The sequence below is a fragment of the Macadamia integrifolia genome, chromosome 5 (assembly GCF_013358625.1).
Source record: "Macadamia integrifolia cultivar HAES 741 chromosome 5, SCU_Mint_v3, whole genome shotgun sequence".
Taxonomy (NCBI): domain Eukaryota; kingdom Viridiplantae; phylum Streptophyta; class Magnoliopsida; order Proteales; family Proteaceae; genus Macadamia; species Macadamia integrifolia.
The window spans coordinates 35,612,966-35,634,305 of record NC_056561.1 but is presented as its reverse complement, the minus strand read 5'-3'; the positions used below and the strand labels follow the sequence as shown (position 1 = coordinate 35,634,305).

General features: G+C 38.9%; 3 protein-coding genes and 1 non-coding gene across 6 annotated transcripts; 1 reads left to right on the top strand and 3 right to left on the bottom strand.

Annotated features, from left to right (window-relative positions):
- The first annotated feature begins 559 nt into the window (after positions 1-559).
- Positions 560-631, top strand: TRNAP-UGG. The gene has a single exon. It is a non-coding gene; the product is annotated as a tRNA-Pro (tRNA).
- A 346-nt stretch (positions 632-977) lies between these two features.
- On the bottom strand, positions 978-4,697 carry LOC122078234 (probable nucleoredoxin 1). Its single transcript, XM_042644130.1, has 4 exons — positions 4,346-4,697; positions 3,073-3,552; positions 2,416-2,892; positions 978-2,061 (listed from the first exon to the last, which is right to left on the bottom strand). Exons 1-4 carry the CDS (start codon positions 4,436-4,438, stop codon positions 1,372-1,374), a joined length of 1,740 nt encoding a protein of 579 aa, XP_042500064.1. The 5' UTR covers positions 4,439-4,697; the 3' UTR covers positions 978-1,371.
- Positions 4,698-8,045: 3,348 nt separating this feature from the next.
- LOC122080128 (probable nucleoredoxin 1) lies at positions 8,046-11,170 on the bottom strand. Its single transcript, XM_042647023.1, has 4 exons — positions 10,987-11,170; positions 9,834-10,313; positions 9,236-9,715; positions 8,046-9,059 (listed from the first exon to the last, which is right to left on the bottom strand). The coding sequence occupies exons 1-4, from the start codon at positions 11,092-11,094 to the stop codon at positions 8,370-8,372; spliced, it is 1,758 nt and encodes a 585-aa protein (XP_042502957.1). The 5' UTR covers positions 11,095-11,170; the 3' UTR covers positions 8,046-8,369.
- Positions 11,171-12,821: 1,651 nt separating this feature from the next.
- On the bottom strand, positions 12,822-15,866 carry LOC122078851 (probable nucleoredoxin 1). Of its 3 annotated transcripts, XM_042645017.1 has the most exons (5): positions 15,471-15,866; positions 15,150-15,156; positions 14,643-14,971; positions 14,015-14,494; positions 12,822-13,652 (listed from the first exon to the last, which is right to left on the bottom strand). In XM_042645017.1, exons 3-5 carry the CDS (start codon positions 14,931-14,933, stop codon positions 13,032-13,034), a joined length of 1,392 nt encoding a protein of 463 aa, XP_042500951.1. In that variant the 5' UTR covers positions 14,934-14,971; positions 15,150-15,156; positions 15,471-15,866; the 3' UTR covers positions 12,822-13,031. The 3 variants fall into 3 exon arrangements, with proteins under 3 accessions (XP_042500951.1, XP_042500950.1, XP_042500952.1); XM_042645016.1 differs by having other exon boundaries at positions 14,643-15,156; positions 15,471-15,865; XM_042645018.1 differs by lacking the exons at positions 15,150-15,156; positions 15,471-15,866 and having other exon boundaries at positions 14,015-14,507; positions 14,643-14,786.
- Positions 15,867-21,340: the final 5,474 nt, after the last annotated feature.

The window sequence follows — 21,340 nt, the reverse complement described above, 5'->3', positions numbered from 1 at the left end:
CAACCAGTCTTCTGCATCCTTAGTCCCAGGCTCCCAGCTCAAGATGAGTCAATCCAAAGGGCTGTGAGTTCTGCAACCATATTGAATCTCCATTAAACCCCAATAACTAGTTTTCATCAGATGATGCGTGGTTACATTGAGAATATCCCTTATAAATGGGATTTTCTCTATGTAATTATAGTTGATTACACTGAGCTCGAAATCATTCCTAAATTACTCTCATATGTTATTTTTTGTTCTTGTAGGAGATAGAAATTGTATTACACATCTACTTAAAAATTTCATACAATCAATGTCTTTTGCCTTGGTCTACATCAAATGTTTTTACCACTCAAGATTTAAGTGAAAGCTCGCATAGTGAAATAGAACGTGTAACTCGTCTGAATCGATAATCTGAATTGGGTCTAGACGCAGCCAGATTTTGATTCATTCCATTCTAGATCAATCAGATTCTGCTTCAACCCTAGAAACCTTGTATGGATCACTCTCTAGGAAATGATAGGAATTGACTTGATTGAATTCCGATATATATTTGTAGATTCCAAGGCTTACACCAACCGGGCATTTGGTCTAGTGGTATGATTCTCGCTTTGGGTGCGAGAGGTCCCGAGTTCGATTCTCGGAATGCCCCCAGTTTGCCTCCTTGTTTTTAACTTTTGAAAACCTTGAGTGGTCGCTTTCTTGGCTTCATCAGCTGTTTCAGTTAGTGAAAAGGTCTGTTTGGCTTTCTTTATTTGTCAGTCTAAAATGGAAATGGAACTAACTTCCTGTATTTAGACTGTTTTCCTTGGGAAAAGGCATTCTCAACCCTCAACTGATGGGGATTGAAAGCTTAAGTAGAGCATAAGACTTTGTTGTGTCACAGGGCCTTTTACTGTCACCTGGGGTCGGTGGCGAGTTGGCTTTAGAAGAAAACAACATTGTGGTTGTCTGCAGGGGTGCCCTTAGATTCCACACTCCTGACTTATAATAAAACCTTTGTTTAGGAATTAGGCTATGATTTTTATTTAGTTCAAATGTATTACATACTGACCCATTCCTCTCTGTGCATACAGTGGCAAATTCAAACAATATCACCCATCTCTTTCCCTGACATCTTTGTAGGAATGAATTACTGTCAACATATTCTACAAGAGAGAGAGATACAACAGAACCAACCATATCCAGATATAGTTTAATCTCCAACACAGCCAAACCTGTCTATATATGCTTAAAAAAAAAAAAAAAAAAAAAAAAAAAAAAAAAAAACAAACAAACAAACAAACAAACAAACAAACAGGGCAGCACTATGAATACATTTCAAGTAAGACGATTAGGTCTACAACCAAACAACATGGTGCCTAAGTTCCAATTTAAGGTATATTCAACTCCTCAAGCTCTATAGCAAACCTCTCCATCACATGTCCATCCTTCCTTGGAAGCTTGCTCAATGCCATCACCAGTATCAGCATCAACATCTTCAACGCCATCTTTCTCACTTTTGTCTTCCTCCAGAGCACACTTTGGATGGAGATCAAAGTTACATTCTTTGCATTGGAAGGACCAGCTATGGCCTTCCTCCTCACACCCATCGCAGTTGTAAATTGGACATCGAGTAAGCACAAGTTCATGCTCCTCATGGAGCATATGCTTCACCTTCTTAGGCCATTCTTTTGCAAGCTCCTCAAGCTTTACCTCAATTTCCTTCAAGCGCTCTTCAGTGAAAGGATAGGCATCAGCCCCATGAACCATCAAAAGTTCCCTGGCATTCTTGGTGACAGTCTTGCCAGTGGGCCCAATTGCTATGGCAGTAGGGATACCAGAAATCTTGAACACACGGCTTAAAAACTTCTTCCTTTCATCACCGAAAGGCAGGGCCAACCATGGCATCTTAGAAAAGAATTCATCAAAGGAAGCTTGGTCACTATCACTTGATATGAATATCACTTCAAATGCATCATCCATTGTCTTGATCTCACGGTAAGCATTAATCAGCTTAGGCAGAAAAGCACGACATGGAGGACACCATTCTGCGGAGAAGTATAGGAGAATATTCTTTCCCACAAGCTGAGAGATCGGAATCTGAAATGAAGGGTAATTTGATTAAGGTCAAAGAGAGATCAAGGTAATGCATGCCATTGGTGTGTTCATAGTCTTAGAAATTAGTGATACATATGTTGGGGACACGTTCTTGTGTATGAATTCTCTCGTACCATCAAAACCAGCACACAAGCCTCCTAAGCAAAGTTAGCCATATTGCCAAGGAACCATGTGCCTTCGGATGATCGATAAAACCTAAGTGAAATCTAATACCATGAATAAGGCAGGATTAGGGGAGTTCAATTTGCTAATGGTGATTCCTTCAATGCCAGAAACAAGTGATTAATTCATGAGCCAAATGGAGTGTTAGCAATATCCAAGTCGAAGAAGTCTTACCTGGGTTCCATCTTTACTGATCACAAAATCTCGATCCCCCAGAACCAAAATTGAATCTAGAGTTTGTGCATCTAGTCTTGCCTCCTCTATCTTTGCAAGCTCTTCCAACTTTTCGGGTGTGAATGGGTAGGCCTGAATGCCATGATTTTCAATAATCTCAGCAACATTGGGGTTCAGAGTTTTTCCATCCGGACCTATTATAACCAACGTGGGAACAGTCTCGAGGTCGAAGTATCGAACCAGCTTGTTACAGCTCTTATCCTTGCAGGGCAATGCAAGCCAGGGCATTTTCTGGAAATCTTTCTTGAATGTTTCATCTTCATCTTCATCAAGGGAGACTAAGACGACTTCAAATTTCTCTCCTTTCTCCTTCAGTTTCTCATAAACCTCCACAAGTAATGGAGTAAATTCGATGCAATAACAAGACATGGAGAAATATAGACCTACTGTCTTCCCTTCAAGCTCAGAGACTAGAACCTAAAATGAGAGTCCAGCAAATATACTTAATTTCTTAGATCAAAATTTACTAAAAGTAAATTCGTGTTACAGAAACAAATAACAGCAACACTTTTAAGTCACTCTTTACATAGTAGGAGGACTTGTACCTATTTTTAAATAATTTTGCAGTAATGAAATGGGCTGTTTATTAATTCTTACCTTATTCCCATCATTTGAAACTAAAAAATCGCGGGACCGTGAAACCAATATGGAACTCAATGACTGTGCCTTTCTGGCTGCCTCCTCTCGCTCTTTTAGCTCCGTGATTCTTTCTGCCGTAAATGGGTACCCTTCCACTCCATAATCACTAATGATTTGAACACCAGACTGGCTTACAACTTTGCCATTCCCATCAAGAATCACAAGGTAGGGTATCCCCCTCACCATGAACAACTTGTCAAGCTTATCACGTGTCTCTGAGTCAGAGAAAGGGATTGCAAGCCATGGCATCTTGGAGAAATACTCATTGAATGAATCTTCATCTTCATCTGCCGTAACAAAGATTATCTCAAAATTACCCTGTGGACAGAGTTCATTATAGACATCCACTAAATTTGGAGTGAAACGCCGACATGGCCCACACCATGAGGCTGAAAAATATAGCCCTCTGTGCTTCCCACTCAAATTGTCACATTTCACCTGCAAAAAGATCAAACTTTTTCGGATTAATTGAAAAAACTGACTTGAGTGTTTCACTAGCCATCTAAATCAAGGCAAAAAATCGATTACATCCATCCCAAAAAAAAAAAACCCTAAGATCAATCAAGCCATATTGTAATAAGTACGTCATCAAAAGGTCAAAAAATAATCATGTGCTATATAAAGCTGAGATTAATCATATCACATAGAAGAATCACTACCAACTCCGACCAGAACCCCCGCCCGATTCAGAATTTTTTTTTTCCCCTCAAGATAAGGCAAGATATGTTTTTTGAGCAATTAAATAACTTTAATCCCCCCTTGGGGTGCCAATCGGTCATTGACTTCTTCCACCGATACAGGTTACAGAGATAAAAAAAAGGACAAGACCTACTTTGGCAGTTACCGATAATAAGGTAGGACCCTAGAACAGCTACGGCTAAAGTCAAAGTAGATAAATAATTAATCAAGAACAAAAGCTCAAAATTCGAGTGAAGTTGGTGAGGAAGACACTATTCAATGATTTCCCAATTCCCCCTGTTCTTTTCTTGTGCTTCTCATTGAAACCCTATTCGATTAGTTGCAGAGGCGCTTTTTCCCAGAGGATGACATAGAATGTGTTAAAAACCCTAAGTCAAAGGTCACCAATCACCAAATTAAGAGATAAATGAAGATATCTGATATCCTCATCAGTTCATCACACTCAGATACAGATTAGAACAGAGTCACAAATGGAAAGTGAAACTATAGAAGAAGAAAGATGTGTAAGATTATCTAGGATATTGCATCAAACCTGTTCGCCGTTGTTCCGGACAAGGAAGTCTCTCCCTGTTGATGAGAGGAGAGATTTGATATCGTGAACATTATTGCCATTAGCCATCGCCATTCCAGACTCTTCACTCTTCACTCTACTTTTCACTCTTCACTCCACTCCTGAGATGTTTCCAAGAACGGCTTCAGTCTTCCCTTATTTATACGAACTATTATCGCATCTTCCTCTTCCTTGGTGGCGAAGAAAGTTTGTGGAATATTTTCCACACAGGACCACAGCGTGGGCATCTAATCTTTTGACAGCTGATGCTCTGAGGATGACGGACATAGCAACGCCAACAGACGTCTGACGGCGTGTGAGGGGCATCTTCTTGGTTCTTGAAGTCGATGAGATGGAGACAAAGGAGAGCTTGGTGAAAAAAATGGATAGAGGTGATTGAAAATGGTTCCTTTTTACCTCTTCCGATTTCAAGGGCCATTATAAAGGTTCGTTTAATAAGTTTCTATCCCTTTTAGAAATAGAAACGAAATTAAAGGTGTTTGATACGTTATGTTCCTAAAAATCAATAGTAATCAATAAAAGAATAACCACGAGTTGTTTCTACAAATGGCCTGGGTTGTTTCTTGAATCATAAATAGATAGAAATTTCTATTTTTATTTCTAGAAAATAAGTGAAACGAAATAGTTTTATCAAATGTTTTTTGTTCATTTTCTACTATTTCTTGACACAAAAATGGCAGAAACGCATTCCTTGAAACTTGTTATGAAACAGCCCCTAAGAATTGAGTTGTTTGGGTTTGAGAGGGGGGTTGAAATTTGAAATTTCGTGGAAGACCCCACAAAAAGTAAGATGGTGAAGGGCTAGTTCTTTTGATTTTTGCCCATGAAAGCTGTTGTAGAGCGGGTTGGAAGTTGGAGGCATGGATTTGCTACTCGGTATTGAAAAGGACTGATGCTTATCCGTCATCTTTGCATCTTGTTTTTTTAGACAAAGTATGTTTTTCTACTGTTATATAGCTGAGACAATTCGGATAATTGATTTGAACCGATCAAGGATTGGTGATCGGTCTCAATCGATACCGATATGACACGACCGATAAAGACAATATAATATCGATACTTAAAACCCTGGTTGGAGGTGGAAGAGGAGTAGGGGCAGCGAGTGTGGGAGAAAAATTTTCTCCTATACTATTCATTTATCTTCCATTCATCCATCGGTTTGGACGATATGGATATTGTGTTCAAGTTGTTTCAACCATTGCATGGATGCCCAAGTGAAAAGAGCGGGATTCAGGACTTCCTATTCAATCCACTACTTCAAATACCTTCCCACTATAACTATGACTATCACTCAATAATCCCTTATTTTTGCCCAAAGAAAAAATAACTCCTTATTAATTTTTTTGGTAAGAAATGACTCTCTATTAATTTATTCACTATCAAAATTGCATCCCATATTCAATGCTAATAACAAGAAGATAACTACTACCCTACCCGAACAATTCTCTATCATAGCCATGTATGTTAGTTATGGGTATGTAATAATTTCTTCCTTCTTAAGTTTTGGTCTAGTCCTTAGGCTTAGGGTTGAGTTTTGAAAATTGGTGATACATTGTTTCAATATCTACTTAGCCATCTCCAATGACATGTTGAGACGTATTGCCAATGTACAAGGACTTGCACCCTCCGTTTGCGTACGCGCATGTCCAAAAAACAAACATAAGGAATTTGATGGAGAGTCTCATCTACTGAAGTTACTACTGGAAGTTCACTTTGGGCCTGATACTTGCATCCAATCGCTTGCTTGAAGAATGATACATAAAAGATGGGTGAAAGTGAGAGCTTTTTGATAATTCACTAGGCTCTAATACCGTTGGTACTCGATTTTAGCAAATCTAGCCTACAAGACAATCGGTCAATAAATCGTCGTTAATTTATTGACCGATTGTATTAAGGAATTGACTGGTTAAGTTGATTGACAAGCAAATTAGCCAAAAAAATGACGACCTTATATTAAGGAGTTGATCTGTCAGAATAATCATCAGGTTGATCTAGCAAACTGATCGAATATGGTCAGATGACTAATTGTGACATTTACGATCAGCTGATTGTTGCAACTTTTTACGTTCAGCCAACTGATTGTCATTTTCTATGATCAGTTGACCGTTGTGACTTTTTACGGTCAGCTAATTGATTCTAACTTTTTGGCCAACTTGATCGATTGTCAATTAATATAGTTCGTACAAACGTAGGTTCGTTTTAGGAAAGTTACAAAAATAAATAAATAAAGTCACAACTCCCAGGCTCCTAGCTACATGGCATAAGGGCCCTTAAAAGACTAAGAAACTAGGGTATCAATTTAAACCGAATTAGAATTGAAAACTAAAAAGGGTTCTATACCATGCAGGCTTCCAGGCTTTTCCGTGGCATGATTGGAAGGGATAGGATTCCTCTCCATCCTTTGGTCCCTGAGCTCTATGGAAAGGAGCCAAATCCAAAAGGGAGTACCTTAACTTACAGGTCTCTAGACTAGGATATTGGAGCACAGTTTCCTACCCTGAAGAAAGTCTGCTTCACAACTTCCCAATCATCAACTCAACCCACAATCCTCTTCGTAGAGCCCATGGACCATAGAGTGATCCCACGGCTGAGAGGATCCGGACACACGTCTCAAAGTCACCCCAATTCTGAGATCACTCTATGGTCCATGGGCTCTATGGAGAAGAATCCTATCCTCCCCGTTTATCCCCCATGTTCCCTGCCTATAGGCTATAGATGATGACAGGGTTGGCAATGAAAAAAAAAACCATATATTTTTCATCAACAAGCAGAACTGGAAATGGTAGAACGTAATGAAGCGACAATCGACCAAAGGTAAGAACAATATAAAAGGACTGGTAGAAGAGAAGGCAAAATTGATTCCTAGTTAATGAGTTAACATCCAAACAAGAAACTACTGTAAGTCAATTCAGCATTCTAAAAATCGTTGGTGAGAAGCAAAGGGACAGGCCTCTTCTCTTCATTCATGCGAGGAAGAATGAACTCTAGGGTTATCAATAACAAGTAAAATCAAGTAATAATGAAGGGGATCTGAATCTTCTCCAACTATTTTCAATCTAATTCCCTCTATGACTTTCATCCTCTGCCGTGGGTGCGGCCATGCAACAAAGATCCAACGGTCAAAATTACATCAACACATGCCCCAATGCCATGCCTGCCATCAGATCATCACCGCACAACCACATCCACAGCAGAGGATTTTTTTTGAATTCCCTCCACCCCTCACATGCATGCAGTGCAAGGCAAGCCAAACACCTAATGATGCATGTCTCATGTGTTGGGCTGTTTGCATATGAGGCATGAAGGTAATTGGAGAGGATCTCAATCCAATTGATTACGTGTCAAATTTAAGTTTGTCGACCACCTACCTTTCTCTCTCTTTCATTTTTTTTTTATGTTTCTTTCCAACTTTCATCATTCAACATTCATCTTTTTATTTTAATCTCACGCAATTTTTTTTGATACACCGATACATATGTAAACTTTTTTTTTTTTCTATGGTTTTTTTTTGCCAACCATGACAGGTCAAATTAAGCTAAAAGTTGAGAAGTAAACAAATGACATTGAGGTAAACTTGTTCACAAAAATTTGATAATAATTAGAGCATCATTTGATAGATATTTGATGTCAAGTGCAATTTTATAGATCATCTAAGTGGGTGTTTCATAAGAAGACTCATTTCTTACTCATTACTTGAAATTACATTGAAAGAGAGTTAAAACAGTGAACATGCCAAAGAAACAACATTTTGAGAAATCACTTCACTTTTCTTTCCCTCAGACCTCACCCATCTCCTTCCCTTTTATTTTCCCAGGAAAGCATTAGTGCCACCATATTTTACACGAGACACAACCAAACATTTCTATATATTAAGATAAGGGGCAGCCCTATGAATACATTTCAACTAAGATGATCAAGTCTACAACCAAACAAGCAAATGCAACACAGAGTGCACCAAGTTTCAATTTATGGTAAATTCAACACCTCAAGCTTTTTGGCATGCCTCTCCATCACATATCCATCCTTCCTTGGAAGCTTGCTCGATGCCATCATTGGCATCAGCATCTACATCTTTAACATCATCTTTCTCTCCTTTATCTACCTCTAAAGCACACTTTGGATGGAGATCATAGTTACACTCTTCACAGAGGAAGGACCAGTCTTTGCCTTCCTCCCCACACCCATCGCAGTCGTAAATTGGACGTCGAGTAAGCACAAGTTCATGCTCCTCATGGAGCACATGCTTCACCTTCTTAGGCCATTGTTTTGCGAGCTCTTCAAGTTTTACCTCAATCTCCTTCAAGCGTTCTTCAGTGAAAGGATAGGCATCAGCCCCATGAACCATCAGAAGTTCCCTGGCATCCTTGGTCACGGTCTTGCCGGTAGACCCAATGGCTATTGCAGTAGGGATTCCAGAAATCTTGAACCTGCGGCTTAAAAATTTCTTCCTTTCATCACCATACGGGAGTGCCAACCATGGCATCTTAGAAAAGAATTCATCAAAGGAAGCTTGGTCTCTGTCACTTGATATGAAAATCACTTCAAATGCATCATCCATTGCCTTGATCTCGTGGTAAGCATTGATCAGCTTAGGTAGAAAAGCACGGCATGGAGGACACCATTCTGCAGAGAAGTATAGAAGGATGTTCTTTCCCACAAGCTGAGTGACCGGAATCTGAAATAAAAAGTAATTTGATTCAGATCGTAGAGAGATCAAGGTAATACAAGCCATTGTGTATTTATCGTCTTAGAAATTGATGACACATATGTTGGGGACATTCCTTAGGAACCATGTGACTAATTCACGAGCCAAATAGAGTGTTAGCAATATCCAACTCGAAGAATTCTTACCTGGGTTCCATCTTTACTGATCACAAAATCCCGATCTTTCAGAACCAAAATTGATTCTAGAGTTTGTGCTTCTAGCCTTGCCTCCTCTATCCTTGCAAGCTCTTCCAACTTTTCAGGTGTGAATGGGTATGCCTGAACTCCATGATTTTCAATAATCTCAGCAACATTGGGGTTTAGAGTTTTTCCATCTGGCCCTACTATAACCAATGTGGGAAGAGTTCTGAGTTCGAAATATCGAACCAGCTTGTTACAGCTCTTATCCTTGCAGGGTAATGCTAACCAAGGCATTTTCTGGAAATCTTCCTTGAATGTTTCCTCAACATCATCAAGCGAAACTAAGACGACTTCGAATTTCTCTCCTTTCTCCTTCAGTTTCTCATAAACCTCCACGAGTAATGGAGTAAATTCGATGCAAGAACCATAACGAGACATAGAGAAATATAGGCCTACTGTCTTTCCTTCAAGCTCAATGACTGGAACCTGAAATGAGAATCCAGCAAATAAACTTAGATCAAAATACACCAAAAGTAAACTCATGTTACAGAAACAGATAATAGCAACACTTTAAGTCACTCTTTACATGTTCATTGACTCTTACCCTCTTCCCATCATTTGAAACTAGAAAGTCCCGGGATTGCGAAACCAATATGGAACTCAATGATTGTGCCTCTTTGGCTGCCTTCTCTCGCTCTTTCAGCTCTGTGACTCTTTCTGCTGTAAATGGGTACCCTTCCACTCCATAATCACTTATGATTTGAACACCAGACTTACTTACAACTTCGCCATTCCCATCAAGAATCACAAGGTTGGGTATCCCCCTCACAATGAACAACTTGTTAAGTTGATCACGAGTCTCTGAATCGGAAAAAGGAATTGCAAGCCATGGCATCTTGGAGAAATACTCATTGAATGAATTCTCATCTTTATCTGCCGAAACAAAAATTATCTCCAAATCACCCTGTGTACAGAGTTCATTATAGACATCCACTAAATTTGGAGTGAAACGACGACATGGTCCACACCATGAGGCTGAAAAATATAGCCCTATGTTCTTCCCACTCAAATTTTCACATTTCACCTGCAAATTTTGAAATATGAATTGAAAAACTAAATTGAGTGTTCCACAGACCCAACCATCTAAAATAAATCATGGCAAAAAATTGATTACAAAAAATAAAAAATAAAAACTCTAATATCCGGGTAGCAGCACTAATATCAAGGCAAAAATATCCATGTGCTATGTAAGGTTGAGATTAATCATATCAAACAGGGGAATTACTTGCAGGCTCAGCTCTGATCAGAAATGCTCGGACATGGTATTGAAACAGCATTAGAAATCAAGAATTCTTCGCTAGATGAGGCAAAAGATTTTTCTAATCAACTATATAACTACGATAAACTGGTAATTGACTTATCCACCAATACAGATTACAGAAACCCAGAAAAGGAGATCCATTTTAGTAGTAAAGAATTAAAGGTAGAACCCCAGGGACAGCTAGGATTAACAAAATTAATCCACTATAAACTCAAAACTTGTGTCCCGGCACGGATGAGATTAATCGAAAATGGATCAAACAAACCGGATTGATATATCGAGTGAAGTCACTGAGAAAGATATAATTCAACGATTTTCCTTTTTCTACTTCTTCTTCTAATTAAAACCCTCTTCGTGAGTTGCAGAGGCGAATCACGAAGAAAGAAATCAGAAAAAATTATGGGTAAGAGGAAGAAAAGGAAAGAGAAAAAAGTACCTGATCGCCGTTGTTCCGGATAAGGAAGTCCCTCCCTGATGACGAGAGGAGCGATTTGGTATCGTGAGAATTATTATTGCCATTAGCCATCCCCTCACCTGCTTCCATCGCCTTTCCAGAATCCAAACTCAGACTCAAATCTTCACTCTTCACTCTTCACTCTTCACTCTTCAGTAGTTTCCTCTAGCTACATTTGCTTTCCTTTTATAGGATCAATTTCCCTCATTTTTTCTTCGTCGCGAAGAAAATCCAGAAGCTTCAAAGACCACGTGGAACATGGCCATTGGGGAAATTAATTAGCTGACGTCTGAGGCCTCACGACTAGGCCTGACGCACTGGATGAACTAATATCCTATGCGGATGGCGGATGGCGGATGGCGGATGGCGGATGGCGGATTCAAAGTGCATCAGTGGCGGATTGGTTAGCTTTTGTTTGATTAATTATTTGCTGGTGAGGATTTGTTACAACCCTCATCTAATGTTTTTTTCTCACTTGATAAGCAAACAGCAAGTAAAGCCTTTTTTTCTTTTCCTGTCTTGACATCCAAACACAAACTTAGGGGCTGTTTTTGTGCTGAGAACGAGTTTTGAAATTATAAATAGGTGTTTGATTTTTTTGTTTCCTGAAATGTTTTCAAAGTGTAGTAGGGTCCAAGACAGTAATGAAGGCACAATGTTAAAGGTATGCAACTCACGAGTGAAGACATGACATTGAAGTTGCAAGTATGCTTTGTGGAGATGAGCTTCAGATGGATGAAGGCAATTTAAAACTGTGAGCTTCACACAATTAGATTGGAATTGCCGCATTTGGATAGTGAGATGTTTCAACCACGGATTGGGGTTGGGGTATGTCGAGTGAAGTATCAGATTTTTCACAATTTTTGTCCCTCCCACTTGTTTCTAAAAATAGAAAAACAAGTTTGATTTGTTTCTCCATCCTTGTTTCTAGACACAGAAATAATCATAAATTTCTATTTCTGCTTCCAAAAACAAGTTAAACAAAACAGAAAAATCAAATGGCTTTTGAGGTGTTTTTCTGTTTCTAAACACACACAAATACATTTCAAAAAACAAAATCAAACGAACCCTTATTTCTTAAAGTGACTGAGATGGAAAACACCAAAGAAGAGCCTGGTGAAAATAATGGAAGGAATCTTATTAAATCTTTGGGAGAGGGTTTTCTCTAAATCGTAGCATTGCCCTTGCACTAGCATAGTGGTCAAGGAAAATGCATGTGAGGCATCAACAAGGATCGGATTTCTATTTTTCATTAGGGGTGGACGATCATTTCGCCCCACTTTGCATCTAAGTATAGGAGCCACACTGCCTTTTACGCCTTCAAAAGTGCACCTAACAACAAAAGCCCTTGTTCTAGGATCATCGTATAGGCAAGGTCCAGATTAGTCAGGTGCCACATTTTAGCCTCAAATTCATTGATTTACTCTCCCATATGTATGTCAATAGATTTTTTACTGGTTTCTCGCCAACTTATGTTAGGCTAAAACTTGACATGTGGGCAAAGGACCTTAAGGTCAACTTTTGAATAAAATTTAGACATCATCAAAGTTTCCACTTGATATTATTTGATTTCAGGTGCGATTTTTATAGATTACCTAAGTGGATGCCAATTTCGCATTCTTCTTCACATACATCTTCCCAGGAAAGCAACCTAACATAGAATTAGTGAACATATTCTACAAGAGAGAGAGAGAGAGAGATTAGGATCCTCTCCAGCACCAGGGGGGTTGCTGGAGATATCACCCAAACCTGTCCAGATATCATTTTTTCTCCAACACACCCAAATCAGTCTATAGGTAGCCCTTTGAATACATGCATTTCAACTAAGATGATTTTTTTTTTTTTTTTTTATAGAACTACTAAGATGATTAGGTCCACAACCAAACAAGTAATGCAGATCATAGTGCCCTGAGTTCTCAACTCCAGGGATGAACCGGAAAAGTAATCCTAATTTTTTATGAAAAGAATAAATCTTTGGCCAATTTATGGTAGAATCAACTCCTCAAGCTCTATGGCAAACCTCTCCATCACCCATCACTGGCATCAGCATCAACATCTTTCTCACTTTTGTCTTCCTCCAGAGCACACTTTGGATGGAGATCATAGTTACACTCTTTGCATTGGAATGACCAGCCATGGCCTTCATCCCCACACCCATCGCAGTTGTAAATTGGACATTGAGTAAGCACAAGTTCATGCTCCTCATGGAGCACATGCTTTACCTTCTTAGGCCATTCCTTTGTAAGTTCCTCAAGTTTTGCCATGCACTCCTTCAAGCGCTCTTTGGTGAAAGGATAGGCATCAGCTGCATGAACCATCAAAAGTTCTATGGCATCCTCAGTGACAATCTTGCCAGTGGACCCAATTGCTATTGCAATAGGGATACCAGAAATCTTGAACTTACGACTTAAAAACTTATTCCTTTCATCACTAAAAGGAAGTGCCAACCATGGCATCTTAGAAAATAATTCATCGAAGGAAGCTTGGTCACTGTCACTTGATATGAAAATCACTTCAAATGCATCATCTATTGCCTTGATCTCATGGTAAGCATTAATCAGCTTAGGCAGAAAAACACGGCATGGAGGACACCATTCTGCAGAGAAGTATAGGAGGATGTTCTCTCCCACAAGCTGAGAGACAGGAATCTGAAATGAAAGGTAAGTTGATTGAGGTCAAACACAGAAGAGAGATCAAGTTAATGCATGCCATTGGTGCATGCATCATCTTAGAAATTAATGATACATATGGAGGACACATTCTTGTGTATGAAATCTCTACCATCCAAACCAACACACAAGCCTCCTACGCAAAGTTGGCCATGTTGCTAAGGAACTCTGTGCCTTCAAATGGTCAATAATACCCAAGTGAAATCTAATATATGTTACCATGGATAAGGTAGGACTAGGGGAATTCAAATTGCTAGTGGTAATTCCTTCACTGCTAGAAAGAAGTGACTAATTCATGGACGAAATGGAGTGTAACAATATCCAAGTCGAAGAATCCTTACCTGGTTGCCATCTTTACTGATCACAAAATCCCGATCCCCCAGAATCAAAATTGACTCCAGAGTTTGTGCTTCTAGTCTTTCTTCTTCTATCTTTGCAAGCTCTTCCAACTTTTCAGGTGTGAATGGGTATGCCTGAACTCCATGATTTTCAATAATCTCAGCAACATTGGGGTTCAGAGTTTTTCCATCTTGCCCTATTATCACCAGTGTGGGAATAGTCGTGAGGTCAAAGTATCGAATCAACTTATTACAGCTCTTATCCTTGAAGGGCAATGCAAACCAGGGCATCTTCTGAAAGTCTTCCCTGAATGATTCCTCAACATCATCAAGGGAAACTAAGACCACTTCGAATTTCTCTCCTCTCTCCTTCAGTGTCTCATAAACCTCCACTAGAAATGGAGTAAATTCGATGCATGAACCATAACCAGACCAGGAGATATATAGACCTACTGTCTTCCCTTCAAGCTCAGAGACTGGAACCTGAAATAAGAGTCTAGCAAATACTTAATTTCTTTGATCGAAATTTAGTAACAGTAACACTTTGAGTTACTCTTTACATAGCAAGAAGACTGGTACACTTTTTTAAACAATTTTGCAGTAATTAAAAGAGCTGATTATTGATTCTTACCTTCTTCCCATCATTTGAAACTAGAAAGTCCCGCGATTGTGAAACCAATATGGAACTCAATGACTGTGCCTTTTTAGCTGCCTCCTCTCGCTCTTTTAGTTCTGCGGTTCTTTCTTCTGTAAATGGGTACCCTTCCACTCCATAATCACGTATGATCTGAACACCAGATTCGCCTAGAACTTTGCCATTCCCATCAAACATCACAAGGTAAGGTATCCCCTTCACTGTAAACAATTTTTCAAGCTGATCACGTGTCTCTGAGTCGGAGAAGGGGATTGCAAGCCATGGCATCTTGGAAAATTACTCATTGAATGAATTCTCATCTTTATCTGCTGAGACAAAGACTATCTCAAAATTACCCTGTGGATAGAGTTCATTATAGACATCCACTAAATCTAGAGTGAAACCCTGACATGGTCCACACCATGAGGCTGAAAAATATAGTCCAATGCTCTTACCACTCAAACTATCACATTTCACCTGCAAAACATTGAAATTCAAAATTACCTCATTCCTGAGCTTCTATAATTACCCAAGGAGGAAAAAGAAAACAAGGAACCTTAAATTAATGTTTAACAATTGCAGATACTAACACAAAGCCCATTAATTTTTATGACCTAAGGTGTATGACATAATGACTCAACCAAATCGATCCCCGTTTACAAGCTTACCAATCACCAATTTGTTGCTCACATACATACAGAACAGTCATACACGAAATGAAAACTATTTCTGTAAAGATTTTTCTGTCCGTAGGCAAATCATGAGGAATGAAACCAGAAAAACACTGGAAAGCGTGGGAAAAAAGGAAAAAGAGCAGAGCAAAACCTGTTCGCTGTTGTTCTGGACAAGGAAGTCCCTCCCTGTTGACAAGAGGAGCGATTTGATATCATGAGCATTATTGCCATTAGGCATCTCCTCACCTTCTTCCATCGCTGTTCCAAACTTGACTCAAATAGAAACCCTCTTCAACCTTCACTCTTCAGTAGTTTCCAAGAACAGTTTTTGCTGTCATTGGAGAAACTTTTCTCGTCCACCGACCAGGTAACTGACACGGTAGTTGAGGGCGACCATGAGAATGGAATAAAACCCACCCTCTATTTCAGGTTTTCCTTCCACCCATGTCTTTTTCTCTGGCTATATGGGGTTCTAGTTGGTCATGGAAAGCCCAACAGAGAAGGTGGTTTACGAAGGTGGTTTACGAAGCACAGGACCTGAAGGGAGAACATCACGATAGAAGGGGATAAAAATCGTCTGTTTTTCCAGATCCCTGTTTTGCTGTGTTTTGCTAGCTACAGAACACGACAAGTGTCCTCCTTTAAATCTGCGGTTGAGATTGTTTTGGTTGGACTGTTGTTACTAAATCCGGTTTAGATCAATGGATGACTCGAACCATATTGAGTGGAACCGTTTGGTTGTCATGTGCGGTGGGGCGGAATGTTGAGATAGAGAGATGAAGAGTCACGACAATGGGTTGCAGGTTTTGACAGCGATGAGGACCACGACGATTGGGTTGCAGAGAGAGCGGTTCCAGACGAGGAAGCAAATGGAGCCAAGGAGTTTGCAGGGTTGGGATTCTGATTTAGGTTCTCTAGCTCCATTAATTGATTGGTTTTGATGGTAGAAATTTTTAATTTAGGTTTCCTGTGTTTGTGATTTGGGGATTTTTAATTCTTTTCTATTGATTCTGGAGGAGTCCATGCTCTAATTCTCTGGTTTTTATTTTTCCCCTTCTCTCTTTCTTTCTTTTTTCATGAAGATGTTGCAATGTTAGGGATGCCGGTCGTGGTGCCGACGGCTAGGAGCGGTGGATCCGCTGCACAGAAATCCCATGCTTTTTTCTTTTCTTTTTTTTTAAATGCAGCCCAGGTGGAAAGGGAGGATTGAGGAGGGAGAGTGAGTGAGATAGAGGAAGGAAAGGAGAAATATGAGTTGCTGGGTGTAGACACCGAATTTTGTCACCCCCCGGCAATGATGATAATATGAAGGATTACATGTTGGACATTTTATACTTGGAGAATTTTCAAACTTAGAGTAGAAAATGACAAATTTTTCCTATAAACTTTCAAGAGAAAAGGTTTTCAAAAATTAGAATTTGATGTTGTGGATTATTGTTGTTTGTCTCCTCAAGTCGGACATTACACTTTGATGCGAGAACTATGCGAATCGACGCCCGATTCTCTCTTTCATTATATGATCGGGGTCCCTACTTTATGCATATTTTTGTAAAGGTTCCCGATCGAGACTACAATCATGTCTCACATCATTGGATAGTGCTCGGACTGAGCTTTCTAACGACATATTACACGTCGAATTCCGACAAACGGTTTGAAAGATATGACCCCCAAAAGTTGACTCCAAAGTTCGGTATCAGATTCCATTCCGGGCAATCAAAGGGTGCCACGTGGCGCTCAAACCCCTTTGTCCAAAAGCAAGCCTTTTGGGACAATTCTCTCTAGTTTTTTAGTCCCACATCGGAAATTTGAGAGAATTGTCCCAAGTCCCAAGGCTATAAGAATAGCCCTTCCCCTCTTCCAAGAGAGGGGGGAGAAAAATTGAGAAAAATTTGAGAGAAGGAATATGGTTTTTTGCTAATTCCCTCTAAAATCAAATATTCTTCAAGTTTAAAAATTTAATACATTAATCCTTCCTTGAGCCGGGAGACTTAGTCCGATTCGGTTCGATTCGGTTCGGTTTTGGCCTTGAAACACAAGGGTTATCTCCCCTTGTTTCTTGATTAAAGCCGGTTTAAGGTATGTATTTATTCTCCCAATAGCAATTTAGAATTAGTTTAATTAATATATTAGTTGCTAATTTATTAATAGTTAATTTATTGAGATTAATCATGTTTAATTAGTTTTAATTTGGTTCAAGACAGTTTATTAGATGTGAATTGATTTATTCCGGTCCAATTAAAGATATTTAGGTTTAATTCATTCTTTTAGATTAATTAGGTTTAAATTGGTTTTTTTATTTAACAGTAGATTAATTTGGTTTAGTTTTTTTAAATTGTTTTTTTGTTCTTTTAATCTGAACCCTTGGATCAGAACCTTACATATAACCTAATCTTCTCCTTCTTTTCTTCTTCTCTTCTTCTTCTTCTTCTTCTCTTCTTTTCTTTCTTTCTCCAGCCGAACCTGCAACTCTTTCTCTCTTTTTTTCTTCTTCTCTTCTTCTTCTTCTTCTCTTCTTTTCTTTCTTTCTCCAGCCGAACCTGCAACTCTTTCTCTCTTTTCTTCTTCTTCTTCTTCTTCTTCTTCTTCTCTTCCTCTTCCCTGCGGCTGTAACTGGCAGCAACCGAACCCCTCTCTTCTTCTTCTTCTTCTTTTTCTTCTCTTTTCCTTCCCTGCTGCTGTAAATGGCAGCAACCGAACCCCTTTCTTCTTCTTCTTCTTCTTCTTCTTTTCTTCTTCTTCTTCTCTTCTTTTCTTTTTCTCCTGCAGCCGCACCGCACCCTTCTTCTTCTTCTTTCTCTCTCTCTCTCTCTCTGAAATGCATATCCGTGGACTAGGGTTCTCTCTCTATCACATCGGCTTCTTCCCTGTTTGAGGTCTCTCGACTTTTGAAGATTGGACATCTTGTTTCTCTGGATCTTCTTCTACCTGCGATTGGCTTTTTTTTTACCCTGTTAATTCTGATCTGATAAGCTTTTTCCCCTTTGTCTTAGTTCGTCTCTGTTTTGGTTTAGCTTTCATATTTGTTTTACTTCTCTCTGCTCTGGTGGCGGAAGGGGGTCAGGGTCATTCATTAGGTGAAGGTCTCCGTTGGATCATCTGCATTTTAGCGTTTGATCGTTTCCCTCTACTTGAACTTCTGGATCCGATCGATCCATTTCCTCACCTTCTTCTGTTATTTTATCCGGGGAGAGAGATCACATAAGTAAATGAATTGGGAACAGAGTGAGGCTTCTGTAAACCCAAACACCAATGCTCTGTAGAAACTTATCTGCTTTTTCTTGCAGTTACCTTTATCGGCTCTAGCTCTTCTGTTACATATAGAACCCTCTCCACTCCCTTGTCCTTCCTTTCTCTTTCATTAACCGAACCTGCATCTCACTTTTTATTCTTCTCCTTTTTATTTTATTTTCTTGTTGTTTTGTTATTTCTTTAATTTGCTATTAGATAGTCCATATTTGTAATGCCCACAACCTATTATTTCATTTCTATGTGAAATCTTTCCCTCCTTTTTTTATATTTTATTTTTCTTTTATCCATTTTGGTTTGATTTCAGGTCTGTAATGTATCTAGTCCTAGAACTTAGGTTTGGGATTCGCCTAATTTTAAAATTTAAAATCAAATGATTTCATTTTATTTCCCTTTAAATAATGTATGGGACGTAGTTTAGGGCGTGTTTAGTTTAGGACGGGCGTGGCTGGCCCCTCAAACCGGCTCGTAGCATTAGGTGCGTATTGGGAATTTGGGTTTTCCTACTATCTCCTATTTTTTGTACTCCAACGTTCACTTGCATTAGTGTAGTACTAATTTAGATTAATTAAAGTAACTTAGTTAATGTAATTAGTCATTTCAACTGTTGTTTATTTAATTGTGGTTTGTTAATTTAGCTTTTTAAATCATTGCATTTGATTTCTTCATTCAATTCAATTTATTAAACTTGTGTAATTACCAATCTTTTTCCCTCTAGGGGTTTGTTTATTTTAATCAATCAACTAATTAGTTATTTAATGTAGGATAATTAACTAGATTAATTAGTTAAAAGATTCTCTTCTCATTAGATTAACTAGGGTTTTGAAAAATGTTTAACTCATCTTAGGATTAGCTTAAAGTAGACATAATTAGTCCAATTAGGTTTCATAATTAATTTAATTAAACCTTAGGTTTAGTTTAATCCTCCTATACTAGATTAGGTAGATTAGAAAAAATGCATTCATTTAATTAGCCCATTTAACTTTTCTAATTTAATTAGGCCCCATTTAATTTAAAAATATTTTTACCAATTAGATTAAGTAGGATTGCAATAATTTATTTCACAAATTACTAAGGATTAGGATTAACCATTTTAACTGATTCAATTTAGGATTTCATAAATTCATTAATCATCCATCTAGGTTAGACTCAATTAATCGAATTAGTTTAATTTAGGGTTTCATAAGTTGCTAAACTAATCCTAGGTTTAGGCTTATTTCATTAGCTTAATCTAAGACTCATAATACATTAATTAAATCATTTAGGCTTATTTAATTAGTGTAATCATTTCATTATTTGCATCATAACCTAGCTAGCATAATTTAGACATTTGGTTTAGGGTTTTCACATGTCATGCTTAGATACCTAGTTTAGGGTTTTCAGTGACCTAGATTTAGGACTAGTTAGTAGGGTACAAACAAACTTTGGTCAAACAAAAAGAGACCGGCCTTCGGGTCGGGCAGACTGGGTGCCTAACACCTTCCCAGTCCGTCACTTGACACTTGCCCAAAATCTTGGTGCAAATCAGCCTTATCCATCCGAGTCATTAGTCTCTCTCCCTTGATTGGGGGAGACATTTATGGGTCCTAGACCCTTTTCTAGGTGGCGACTCCCTTTTACCCATAACGTGTATCCCCCCTTGGCATTTGACGACCAGGGGATACTATCTCATCTCATTAGGGTTGAACCCTAGAGCGTGTGTACACGCGCTACGTGCAGTATCGCGATCCCGCGACGGGGGCGGAGGTCCGTGGTTCCTACACTGGGGTTACAGAGACAGTGGTTCCATGTTGCCGGGGAGGCGGTCCTTGAGTGCGTAGCTCATGCAATCTTCAACGGCTTTCCCAACAAAGTCCCACCTTTGGAAGAGGATGATGAAAATTCATCCCGCTAAGCCCAGCCGCTACTCTCTTGCTATGAAACCCAGCTATCAAAGTCAGGTCGAGATCGCCGGACTGCAACAACGATACGTCGTCTGGGTCCTTCCTCTTGATTGAGAAATCTCCTCTTAGGGATTTTGAATTCAAACCTGGAGTTGTTTGTCAGAACCTGTTCCACTCAATATGGTTCGAGTCATCCATTGATCTAAACCGGATTTAGTAACAACAGCCCAACCAAAACAATCTCAACCGCAGATTTAAAAGAGGACACGTGTCGTGTTCTGCAGCTAGCAAAACACAGCAAAACAGGGATCAGGAAAAACAGACGATTTTTATCCGATAGAAGGCGGGTCTCTCTCTCTCTCTATATATATATATATATATTCTGGTCGTGAGTCATGACCCGTGATCCATGGTTACTTTCTTCAAAGATGTGAATTTGAAACCAAAATCATTTATGGAAATCAAATGGAACATTTACATCAAAATCATAAAATCATATAGTAAATGGTCGAGTTTCAAGTTTAAGACTGGTTAGCTAAACGGGTCAGTTCAGTTTTACCCTTTTAATTGTTTAACCCGTCTGTTTCAAACTAAATTGACACTGAGGAAATCGAACTGTTTACACCGCCAAAACCGACCCGCTTAACCCGTATAACAATATAATAGAACAAGGGGTTAAATGATGTGTTTTCAGTGGCTCATGCTCTTTAACTTTAAAACACTAACTATAAGTTGTGTTCATTAGCAGTTTTGTTTGTATTTCATTTTCTCTATGTAATATTTTTTTGTTTGGTTGTTTTAAAAAAATAGAATAAGTTTAATTTGGGGAAGAGTTAAACCTATTAATTAACATAGAGGCCGTCCAACAGTCTATTCAATAATTTACTCCTAT

Coding starts and splice junctions, on each gene's coding strand:
- LOC122078234 (XM_042644130.1), bottom strand. CDS start 4,438: ATGGCGATGGCTAATGGCAATAATGTTCACGATATCAAATCTCTCCTC. Junction 3,553..4,345: donor TCCGGAACAACGGCGAACAG/GTTTGATGCAAT, acceptor ATCTTTTTGCAG/GTGAAATGTGACAATTTGAG. Junction 2,062..2,415: donor TCAGTAAAGATGGAACCCAG/GTAAGACTTCTT, acceptor CCTTCATTTCAG/ATTCCGATCTCTCAGCTTGT.
- LOC122080128 (XM_042647023.1), bottom strand. CDS start 11,094: ATGGAAGCAGGTGAGGGGATGGCTAATGGCAATAATAATTCTCACGAT. Junction 9,716..9,833: donor TTTCAAATGATGGGAAGAGG/GTAAGAGTCAAT, acceptor TTCTCATTTCAG/GTTCCAGTCATTGAGCTTGA. Junction 9,060..9,235: donor TCAGTAAAGATGGAACCCAG/GTAAGAATTCTT, acceptor TTTTTATTTCAG/ATTCCGGTCACTCAGCTTGT.
- LOC122078851 (XM_042645017.1), bottom strand. CDS start 14,933: ATGCCATGGCTTGCAATCCCCTTCTCCGACTCAGAGACACGTGATCAG. Junction 14,495..14,642: donor TTTCAAATGATGGGAAGAAG/GTAAGAATCAAT, acceptor CTCTTATTTCAG/GTTCCAGTCTCTGAGCTTGA. Junction 13,653..14,014: donor TCAGTAAAGATGGCAACCAG/GTAAGGATTCTT, acceptor CTTTCATTTCAG/ATTCCTGTCTCTCAGCTTGT.